Source organism: Morone saxatilis, unplaced genomic scaffold (assembly GCF_004916995.1).
Source record: "Morone saxatilis isolate NCDOM2014 unplaced genomic scaffold, NCSU_SB_2.0 Contig11, whole genome shotgun sequence".
In the NCBI taxonomy this organism is placed as follows: domain Eukaryota; kingdom Metazoa; phylum Chordata; class Actinopteri; family Moronidae; genus Morone; species Morone saxatilis.
The window spans coordinates 20628334-20640396 of NW_023339663.1; the positions used below are offsets into that span (position 1 = coordinate 20628334).

The following is a 12063-nucleotide window of genomic DNA, read 5'->3' on the forward strand; positions in this document are numbered from 1 at the left end:
TCCTCCTCCTCCTGCTGCACCTCCTCCCTCTCCTCCTATCAACCAGAAAGGGAAGCAGTGCCATGGCATCCCACTCTGGAGCCGAGGAGGCCAGAACAAAAGACAGCCTGTTTTCAGAAGGCCATTACTCAGGCTGCAGAGGATGTGGAAACAATAGCCTGCATGAGATCTACACCCAGACCCCACATTCAACCAAAAGCTAGCAGGAAACATAAGCCCTGTGCACCGACAGCAGTCTCTCACACTTTTTGTTCAATCGACTTTATAGTTTGATAAAGCCAGGGAAATGAGCCGCTCCCGTCCTGCGTCTTCAACGCGTGGAGACATTTATGACAGTTGACTGTGGCTCATTAAGATAGTGGTGCCACACATTACCGACCGTCAGGACTTTTATTGTGTCCAAACTTCAGCTGCTGAAATCTTTTGGAAATGGCAGTATGGTTTTCTGGTGTCGCTTGGCAAGTATTAGTCAGGGGGAAATTTCCAATCTGATTCAGGTCAGTAGAGTAACAACGTGATGATACACCACTGAATGTCATCCAGTTATTTTGTAAGGTCAAAAGTCACCTCAACAGGCTTGTGTGTCCATAAAAACAGTGAGAACAAAAGAACAGACTCCTGAAAAAGAGAGATCTGAAGGGAGACAATGAACCAAAAGTTGATCAGAAGAATGTGCAACTATATTTTTGGTTTTATACGATTTGTACTGACTTACTTTTACTTAAGATTTGCACTCTTGTCTGCTCTCACGTAGTGTGTGTACATAATTCAATTTGAACCATATTAAGGCAATACAATTATTGCATCTGTCACGCTAACAGATTAACAAGGTTTTCATATCCAAAACCCATTTAACGTTTATACTTGGTTAAAGTGAGGCACATGCAAAGTAGTGGTGTAATAAAATATCACTTCACTTGACTATCTGGATATTATCTTTTTTATCAATTCTCAAAAACACAGCCAAGTAGTTGCTACTAGTAATATCGGTAAATAAAAGTACATTTACCAACTTGATAAACAACAAGGACTAACTGAGTTTCTCTCTTCCTTTTTTTTATGCGTTGTGCTAATGTTTCCTGTAGACCAGCAATAAAACAGTTCATGTGAAGCTGGGTTGTTGGGGAAGTTGGGGAAAATGGAGCACTATCCTACTTTGTCCAACGATTAAGTCGCAGTCGCAGTCTTCTTAAACAGTTTCTTCTTAAAACAGGTTACATTAATGTGTTGCGTATATGTGCAATCCCATGAATATCAGAAATTCAAGTCTTGTGGTGCCCCAGTACCTCACCAGTAGAGCCGGTTCCCCAGGTACCAGGGCTGACCCTTTGCTGCAGCAGCTGTGGGTTCGACTCCGACATAAAGCTCCTTTACTGTGTGTCACCCCACCTTTAGTGTAACTTTTCAACTGTCTCTGTCCACTAAAGCATGATTTGACGACGAGTGTGAAGTTTGACGATACTATGATGCTATAGTTATTAGGTAGATTTCAAACATTATGGTTAATTGGCAAAGCAAGAGTTGACTCTAAGTTAAAGGGAACAAAATACAAGTGCATTTACAACACCATAGACACACACCCACATGCAGGCGCTGTAGTATAAACACACAATCACAGATATCACTGTGCATACTAGTTTTTCTGGTTTTCGCATAGAGGTGCCATTCAGGTCAAGAACCCAAGAACTGCAGGTAACGAGTCACTAAACTTTAAACTGCTGCTTTGTTCGCTTACATAAGTAGGTGGGGTGAAAAGTTGAAACGCTTCACATTTGTTCCTATTTTCCAACGTGATTAATATAGCAAGATCATGACAAAAATGTTGGAGGCCTGAAGGAATGGATGTGTGCTGATTTAGAGGGAGTGTCCTGTTCACAGTCAGTATAGAGAGAAATAGTAGAAGAAAATTGCAGCCCATTTATGATGGCAGTGTGTGTGTGTTTGGTTTGTATTTGCCTCTGTGTACTATGGATACTGTTTAAAGCACACTCACAGGTGTTCTCACTTCATCGGGTTGATTCGGCCTCTTCACAGGACGGTGTTTGATTGATTTGATCTTTACCCCGTCAGCTTTTGGCACAGATGACACCTTAATGCTTATTTTATGTTCTGGTTACACCGACATTTTAACAAAAACATAATGTAATTTGCTTGAATGAGTATGTGCGCCACCTAAATCTCCATACAGAATAGGATTTTGATGGAAATTCTAAAACTTGAAAGGAGTCTGTCAGACCAATGGAAATAACTGTATTGAAGCAAAAAGTGTTGTGAAGCTTGCAGACGGAGAAAACAGATGGACACACGGGCATATGCCAAGAGTAACGCCTTTGAGAGAGATTGATGGAGACAAAGGAAAAGAGGCAGACGGACAGAGTGAAATTATAGCACAGGGGAAAAAAATGGCTTGATATTTTGTGTTGACAAAGACAGAGGAGGAATGATTGAAAACACAGGACAACCAGGAAGAGAGTGTCCTAGCTGCATTAATTAGAATGAGAAAGGGGAATGTGGAGAGTGACAGGTAGGTTCGGTGATAAAACTTGCTCGTTCTGGGCTGAATAAGTTAGTAGGCATCAGGGGCCATGGTTTGGGTCAAAAGAATGAATTACATGTTGGAAGCCTGGTCAGATTCAGGCTCTTCTAGGTTCGCCTCTTTGCCTTTTGGCCTCTGGAGGTCACTGAGCATTACAAAGGTCATGAGTCGCTCCCAAGTGTAGGGACATTTTTATGACATTAATATCTTAAGCATGGACCTTTGCTAACAATCGTATTTACAATTAACCATCTTGGTAACTTTCTTCTTGGTATTTATGATTGTTTTTTTTGTTTTTTTGCTTCCCTTCCCAGATTCCCTACATATTTTACTTGAAAGGAAAACAATAAATATTTCATTATTCATGGTCAGTTGAATTCCTTAAGTGCCAAGTCCTTTGTAAGAGCGCCTCTCTGGGTTGGAACTGACATGTGCGCCTCTCAGGAGAATGTGCTGGGCTTTAATGCGGGCTGGGAACGAGAGTGCTTGTTGTAGTTTGCACAGTGGGGGTCTAGAAGTCTGCCTGTTGAGGTCATACGAGCAGCCATCACAGGATAAATGCCAGCGAGGGCTCCTGGGTGCGCTGCGTGACTGGGCATTCGCCGCGGCTGGAATCCTGTGACGGCACACAGCACAATCCAGTGAACACAGGCCATACATTATTAATTGTTTTTACTGTGGAGGAAGATTGGAGGAAACATCCTCTGATGATCTCCTCACTGACTGAGTGGCACACGCTTTGTATCAAAGAAGTATTTCATTTTCACCTAGAAGTGCTTTACATCTGCAGCTCTCCCAGGCTTCCTCAAATAGAGGTGTGTGAACTTTCAGGCTTTCTGGCACTGACAAAAACTAATGCTGCTGTTTTTGTTGAGTTCTTTTGCATTTTACAGATTGGCTCCCATACTTTGTTCCTGTGTAATGGCACGCGTCCATACTTAATCTCTGTGCTGACTTAATGCTTTTCCAGGAAATGCTAATCGCACTTAATGTAAAAGTTTCACTGGAAGTTAAATTCAAAACAAGCAACACGGCTCTTCCCAATCTGTCTCGGCTGTTTGCGGTAATCCGTGTGAGCAGCATTTGCCAGGTGGACAGTGACAGGAGTGAAGGAGACAAATGCCATTATCCTGGTTCCTTTTTATGAGACGCTGTGATCTCTGGGTTTGGGGATTAAAGTTGCAACTAATGATTATTATAATTCTAGATGTCAGTTTGACCTCTTCATATGACTTTGTGAGATATTCCATTTAAAATGAATGTATTGCCTAATTTAAAACTAGAAACAGCCATTCCATTGTTTCATTTGAGGAGTGAAGCATTTTTGCTTTATAAATAACTTGGACCTATAACAGGTTCTTCTGCCACTTGAGGGCAGCGCTTTAAACAGCGAATTCTGTGCAGCGAATTAGTCGCTTCCCACAGGCTATGTGAAAGTGCGAATTAGAAATGTAACAATATATCGCGAGACGGTTAAATCACGATACAAGTATGTGAGATGAAAAATGAATCGTGATACTCTTTTTAAACAAGCAGTCACACCTTTCACATTACACATATGTCATTTGAGCAACTTTAAAGGATTCATTGATTATCAAAATTGTTTAGAATACATTTTCTATTGGATCAACTAATTGATTTATTGGCTAATCATAGCACTTCTGGGGATTCTCAAACTTCAGTTTGTACAGAACTAAAACGCTTTGACCACCAGCTGTTTCTATCTAATTCAAAGTTTCACAGTCAGAGGAGGGAGATTGCTTAAACAGGCTGGGACTGACGAAAATGAGCAAGGAGTTACACTGTGACATGTGTATATATTTATTTGTATCACCACATTGGTTGTTGAAATAACAAGGCTTTAAACTTTATTACTGTTTAGTTAATGGCTACGGCTAAGTGGTCATTAAGTAGATGTATCATCTTCATGAAATTTTAACAAAACTATCTCATGGTGAGAAATAAACCATTTGGTGTGCTGTCCGGTGTGATCACAATGTTTTCTGACCTTTGTCTCTTCCAAACAATGAGACATGAGTATTAGCTTACAGGCTTTAAGCGGGTATCATTGAAGGGTTACCCACAGGAAGACATTATGTAATCCCAAACTAGACACATTAAAACACAAGTTATGTCAAACACACTACATCCAACTGGTCTGCATCTTTCAGTGCTATCGGAGCTCAGCTGTATATAGTTTGGATAAATTCCTGTGGTGAAAGTCTGCGAGTATGGACATGTGCAGCGGGCTGATAAGCGAATAGAGCCAACGTCTGTGTTGCTTTGTTACACACTTGCGTCAACACATCTGAAGTGACCTTAAATGATAGCACAAAAGCAGCGGGCCGCGCTGGTGAATTTGTTTGTCAGGTTGAGCTCACAACCCCTTTAAAACATTAATTCTCATGGAGTCATGTTCAGTGTATCTTACCTTTGGAAGCACGTATGGAATTTAAAAGATGTTTGAAGTAACAACATGTTTACCTGACTGTACAATGTGAAATTAAACATTGATGGATTTGTACACAGATTAGTCTGTGGGCATTACATAAACAAAACTGGATGTGGAATATTGGCAAACACACCCAGTTTTGTGGCCATTAAAGTTATGTTTTTCTTGTCTATACAGTAAATTGAGATCATATTGCCCAGTCACTGTAGCTTCTGTGGATGCCAGTGTCGCATGCACACATACAGGTGGGAAAACCAGCAGAAACTGGACATGGTTTGAAAATCAAGGAGACCAAAGCCACGTGGGAGCCGAGGGACACAACAGGACAAAGTAGAGGAAATCCCCCGTAATAACTTATCACTTAAAGCTGCTCCCCAGCCCCAAAAAGATGTCTGCAGCATGAAGAATGGGATTGCTGTGAAACTGCTGACCTCCCTGCCACAGTTAGGAGGCAGTGAAGAATACTTGTGATGACGGTGTGGATCTTGACTGCACAGGGACTTTTCAGATTTAACATACTGTATTTACTGTCTCCTCACTAGCCAGAGTCTCTCTCTATATATCCATACTCTCTCACTCTTGCACCCCCTACAACGTCTGTAGTGCTTCTCCAGTACAAATTTCCCATAAAGCTAAATGAAGATACCAGTAAAGAAGTGAAGTATCTCAGAATTATTTCAGAAACGTGCAATTACATCTTTTTCAGTGGTCAAATCAGTGCACATTCAGACTTTTTTTTCTGATCCTCATTTTTCCTGATCTGTTATTATATGTCTGTGTGTGTTCGTGTGTGCATTTGTCTGCCCTGGAGGTTGCTTGGCTCTGGTGCGCTCCACTAAGTCTGCCAGGAGATCTCATGGACGCCTCAGTGGAGCAGACTCTTAAAAACACTGTTTACCCAAGGAGATTTATTTAAAGTTACAGAGCGGCACAGAGTCTCACTCTATATCCGTTTAGTTATATGTGTGTGTGTGTGTGTGTTACTCATGGTATTTACACATGTGACTACGCGTTGAGATGTTCTGAAAACAAGATGTGCAAATCGTGGATTGCCGTTAGTGTTTCCTAATCCTTTTTAACTGCATCATTTCATGGGACTATTTCTCCACAACTCATCCATCATAAACCGTGTGCTTTGTAGTTGTAACAGTTGTACTACATGTTCAAAAGTTCTCATTATCTTCCAGATTTCCCCCAGTGACAATGATCAGGTCACGCGTGTATTTGCATCCTGTACTCTCACGAAAGACTCACATGCGTGTCATCTGGATTCAATACGCTTTTCCCACTCTCTGTGGAGCGTTAATCAGACAATACTCGTCTTTGACTTATAAACAATAGGATTTATTTTTTTATGTCATGATGGTTAAACGATTTGTATTCAACATTCACATGCAGAGTCTAGTCTGAATGTCCAGGGATTAAGACAGCTCATGTGAATAGCGGATTAAGAGAGGGGGAATTCCTTTATCTCTGGTGGTGCCGTCGACTCTGATTGGTATTTCCAAGTGGCACAACTAGCAGCCAGTCGTCAAGAATGGTGGTCGGTCAGTCGGTATGTCTGGCAGTTCAACACGTTGGTCCACAGCAAGTTGTCACCGTTGAGTTTTGCTGTGGCTTTTCAAGTACCTCAGTGGAAGGATGTTACTGTTTTTGGTGATCCCCTCATCTTCCCCGTTTAGCTAGCATCCACACTCTTTTCACCCAAGAAATCTCTAAATTTGATCCTCAAATTTCTGTAAAAGTTTGAGAGCACATTCATGCTCTCCCAGAATATGAAGCCTTTCATTTTTTGGAAAAAAATTCAATTGGATACATTCCAATGGTCATCTGATCTTTTTTTTTTCACATGTATGTGTATATTGTTAGCCCCATTCCTGGTATGGCTTTCAAATGTCAAAATTTAAAGTTGCCGTTTGTTCCATGCAGCCTCTAGCAGCTACCAGCAGGCTTTTAGTGTTATTTTAGGATGAACTACTCTTTACGGACCTTTTAACTACTTTTGTCAGAGTCTTTGCAGTGGGCTGTTAAGTTGTTTATTGATTTATGTTGATTGCAAAAACCTTGACGTTGGACTCTGTTCCTGGCTACAATGCTTTTGGCATCAGAGCGTGTCTCTGACATTCTGCTGAGTAGATAATTGCTTTTCCCTACAATAAGATGACAGTTTGAAACATAACAAAAGATGTATGAACTCAAGAGGTATTTTGACAAGTGAAAACAGCTGGCTGATAACCAGGCCCATGGAACAATATAACCCTTCTCTTAGGTAATTTACACATAGCCTGTTTATACAGACAAAGACATGAAAACTTGGCATGTTAACTTTTGTGTGTTGCTTGGTTGTTTCTTGCAGCAATGCAACTCTGCATGTTTGTTGGCGTACATTTTGTTTTTTTAGTAAAAATCTGACTTTCTTGTGTTTTTCTGCACAGTACATCAAGATCCCAGCTCCCACACCAGAGTCACCTTCTGCTCTTCGTGTCTTCTCCTTCTACTTATCCAGCGACAGCAAAGACCAACCTCAAGCCAGCTTTGACTGCATCCATCAATATGTTTCAAGGTATGGGGTCAATCAGTTGAAGCTATTTTTATGTTCTTGCATTGAAGAGCAGTTCAAGTACTATTTGATTCATTTCTTTTATACATTTTAAACCAAACTCTACCTTTTTCCTGATTCAAGATCCTGTCCCAAGTTCCAGGGAAAACTATCCAGAAATCTTTTTTTCCACATAATCAGAAAAGGATTTTGGCAAATATTTACAGCAAAAAATGAATTGAAGTGAAGCTGAATTCAGTCAGTCAGAGCTATTTTAGGTGCAAGTTTTTTTTATACGCTGGTTGTGGCATATGTGACCCTGGACAATACCTTTCTGGCATCTCTACAGGTCATCAGTCTGTCAGCTCTCTGTGTGAGCCCACGTCTCTTGAGGGCATCGTGAGGGACGGTTAGCTCACTGCTTGCTGTATGCAGGATGGGGCAATTGTAATTTCCTGTGTATTTCTGGGCTGACCCTCTCATTACTGAGACCTGTGATGCCTTGTTTATGGAGTGGATATGCTTGGAAACTGAGGGTTGTGCTCTGTTGCTGCCTCCTGCTGCCAGATGGCTAACTGTGGTCTGAACTCAAACTCATTCTGGTTCCAGTCAGCTGCTGGAGCCAAGAGAAACAGCGTAACAGCGTGAGGGCAAGATCCTGCTCTCTCTGCCCCCGCATTTATTTTGATATTTAGAGGATAAAGAGGCGAAATGGTCACTGGCCACATGTGTAATTGTGTTGTGAAAATGAGAATGGGATCAAGGGAAAAGGCTCCTATTTTTCAAATCAAAAAAAAAAAAAAAGGGGTTTGGCATCACAGTAAATGCTTGATTTATTTAGAGCATTAATGCATCCCAGGTTCATGTATTAAAACTTTTTACTTTTGTCCAAGATGATCCCTGTTTTGCAAGCGTGCTGGCCGGAGCCAAGCTAATCCTGGTGGTTTTCCACAGGCTCTATCCTGCTTTGAACCAGGATATCTGGCTTTCTCACATGTAGCAGCCTGCAGAGCTATATCTAGCCTGTGACATAACATACAGTAACCATAGACCTGTCTTAGCCAGCTCCCACCACAAAGCCACTTCGTGCTGCATGGAGTCAATGTTGGTATGTTGCTCTAAGTTAGCTTATAGGATGTCTTTACAGTGTTGACTGTGTCCAGCAGAAAGCCCTGCGGTCCAATGCCTCTGTGTTTTTGTCTTGCAGTGACGGCCGTGAGCAGCTGGAAGGTCAAGGCATCATCCAGGACAAGATCACAGTGTGTGCCACCGACGACTCGTACCAGATGACCCGAGAGAGGATGTCTCAGGTGGAGAAGGACAGCTGGAGCCGCTCTGCCATTGAGATCAAACCTGGAGCCACACATCCAAGTAAGAATAGACGTGAGGTCTTTGTGGAGCAAAACCAGAGGATCAGAGGATGATACATGTGCAGATTTTCAAAGGGTGAGGCCAAACAGCTTTAGGCTTCTGATGGATCAGCAAATTGGATGGCATATAAAAACAAAAATAGAAATATAATAGCACCTATAAAAGTAATGGGAATATTTGCCTCACATGAGAAAATATTGCTGTATTCATTGCTTTAAGCAGAAAGCCAGATATTTTTCCTATTTTGATGTGTAATGAAACCAGATGTGCCGGCTTTATTTTGGGTTATACAAATAAGACTCTCTTGTTTCTCATATTTATTATTTTGTACCATTTTTTTTAGCTTTTGTTTGTGAGTTTGTTGTTCTGTCTTAATTAGTCTTTCCTCTTACATCTGTATTTGTTGGCCAAATAGAAGTTTTGTATTGGTGTAAGTCTGTCAGCATCTGTCTTTGAACCATCATTTCAGAGGTAGAAAGCCAATTCAAATATTCAAAATCAGGTTTTCTCTTTATAGTACTGAAAACTGAAGATGTAACTGTATAACTGTCTTACAAAGATAAGATATTAGCTTGATAGGGTATAACTATTTTTTTTCAGCAAATGACTTTTCTCTAACAAACTTGCAGAAATGGCTCACTGTTGTTGCAAATGTATCACAAGCCTCTGATAAATGGTTTTGCAACAAAACTCAATAGCATACATTCACAGGTGATGGGTTGTTACTGCATTTGAATTTTGACTGATTTTTTTCCAACAAATCTTGCAACATTGGCCAGAGTTGTGTGTCTGTGTTTGTGTGTGCACGCTCTCAGATATTAATCATCAAGGAGAGCTTACAGCATATTAATCAAACGAGAAGAGACATGAACTGGCAAGCTACTTTCTTTTTTCTTTTCTCCTTTTTCTCTTCACCAACCTTTGCCGTGGTTATGCAATATTGTTTCTTGGCATGATTCTGGACCCCTGTGTCAGTGCTGGAGCCCCAGGGAAGCTGAAACTCCGGGTGGTTTAGACCAAATTTAGACTGTGTGGATTGTGCAACATCAGGTCTTCAGGTGGAGATGACTTAGCAACATATATGCCTGTAGGGAAACATTTAATATCTGCACTCTATATTCCCCTCTCAGCCTCAGGGGGTGCTCATGAACAGTGCATATTATCAGGCATGCCAAAACCCTATCAAGCATGATTCTGACACTCCATACTTCCTAACCCTAACTGTTACGAAATCCTGTGCATTGTTATCATGATTAATGGCTGCTAGAAGAGTAATGATAATGCATAGAGTTATTATCATTTGGCAGGACATGCTTTTGTGGTTGAAAGGAAAGCCTTCTTTCACTGTAGCTCTACCCCACTCTGACCTTCAAAGAGCAGATTAACCTGTAATGGGATTAGCACAGAGAGATGGCTTTCTCTGCTCCAACATGCCCCATCTGTCTGCAGCAGAGATGTAAGCAATGAACTATGGGGTGTTTACATGTGAAGACAAATAGCTGCAGGCCAGCATGTACATGCGATCTAGAGGTAAAGGTTAGTAGAAGATATTTTAATGAATGTTTCCCCATTACTCAACCAATTGTCAAGATGCAACCCAGAGAGTTTGTACACATGTTGAATAGGTAAAATGAGTGGTGAGAGAGTCTGCCTTTAACTCTTGTCGCATGAAGTTTCCTTTTTTTATGCTTGCACAAGACATTTCACTCCGTTCCTGTTGTAAATTTTCCTCGCACAGAGTTTCAATGTCAGTAAATTTCTCAGATTTGATTTTTTTGTTTTTGTTTTGAATTTTCCGTTGCCGAATCGCCAACATTCATGGCGATTTCTCACCATGGAATGTATGGAAATCTCTTGATCTCCTTTATTTGAAGGATCGTACAGATGCCCTGTAGAGGCGCACATTGCCGCTCGGAAAGCGAGGCAAAGTGCGATGCGGGCAAAATCCTGGGCACGCCACTGAGATCTAAACCGCCATTTTGATATCGACCAGTGTCGCGCGACCAGGTCCGCAAACGGGCGAGCAATACTGAGGGCCGTTTACTGCAGACCTTATTTAAAAGAATAATGTGTTTTTTCCGTTTTGGGTGGTTGGGCTAGATGTGTAAATATCAAGATGGAACGAAAAGGAAAAATAAAACTGGTATTGACTGGATTTAGTATTGAGTTCACATTTGTGTTTCATTATCCTGTTTTTTGTATGTTCTCTTATCTTTGCTGTGACTAGCTCTTACTTGTTAGACGTGTCTAGAGTAATAATCTATGGCGTGAAGGGATGCGACTCAGAAGAGGCCAGTATCCTCTGTCTAGCGGTCCAGACAGCGATTCTCCTGGCACGCAGTGTGGCAATTGATTCTGTAACAATCGAGATAGCAACTCGATGTCGTAATATGCCACACTGGCGCCAGTGAAGCCACTAGAGGCCAGTGCGTCATTCAATCCATGCTTTGCTAGCTACTCAAAAACTCGTATCGGAAGGAGTTATCTCGGGACCATAGCTGCTGCTTTGTGGCTTTGGTACAAGGAGGAGATATATGTAAGAAGGGCCAGCCCCAAGTGACTAATGCGGCCGGAGCTGGGCGGAACACATGGTAGCTGTTATGGAGAGGTTTGTTAGGCGCAAGAAAGTATTATAGTGGCTTAGTGTAAGTAGTGTGGTGCATGTCTTGTCTTGGTGTCACTATTCTATGTTAATATAATACTACTTTCATTTGTGGGTGTAGACCAGTATATATCATCATACTTGACCTTAGGTACTTATATTCTCCTAGTTATACAAGTGATACTATTGCTGTTGTTGTGTGAGTGTATGCCTGAGCATCACTGACTCTTTTTAAGCAATATATATGAGTCTGTTTGGTTCTCTCTGGAATTATTATGTGGCACATATGCACACAATAGGATATTTCTATACGACTGTGCTTGCGGCGGACCTATTTCCAGTGTAAAAACCCAACTAAGCACTTGATTGTGTTATTTCCGGTAGTACATTCAATATCAATATATGGATGTATACACTAGACACAGGCAACGCTTGATCCAATTTCTCATAATTTGGGATGATAGATGGAAATCTGCATTTACTTCTAGTACATATGTAGGCAAAATCAATCGTACCACAAAGTTTCACACCACCCATTTACACATGTCCTTTCATGCACTAAA

General features: G+C 41.2%; 1 protein-coding gene across 1 annotated transcript in view; it reads left to right on the top strand.

The window, feature by feature from the left end:
* Nucleotides 1-12063, top strand: part of LOC118321107 (RNA polymerase II elongation factor ELL-like) — a gene marked incomplete in the record, with an annotated part of 28926 nt that overhangs the window by 9001 nt on the left and 7862 nt on the right. The window contains 2 exon segments of the mRNA XM_035652299.1: nucleotides 7424-7551; nucleotides 8735-8898. Of these exon segments, the coding sequence (XP_035508192.1) occupies nucleotides 7424-7551; nucleotides 8735-8898 (292 nt within the window).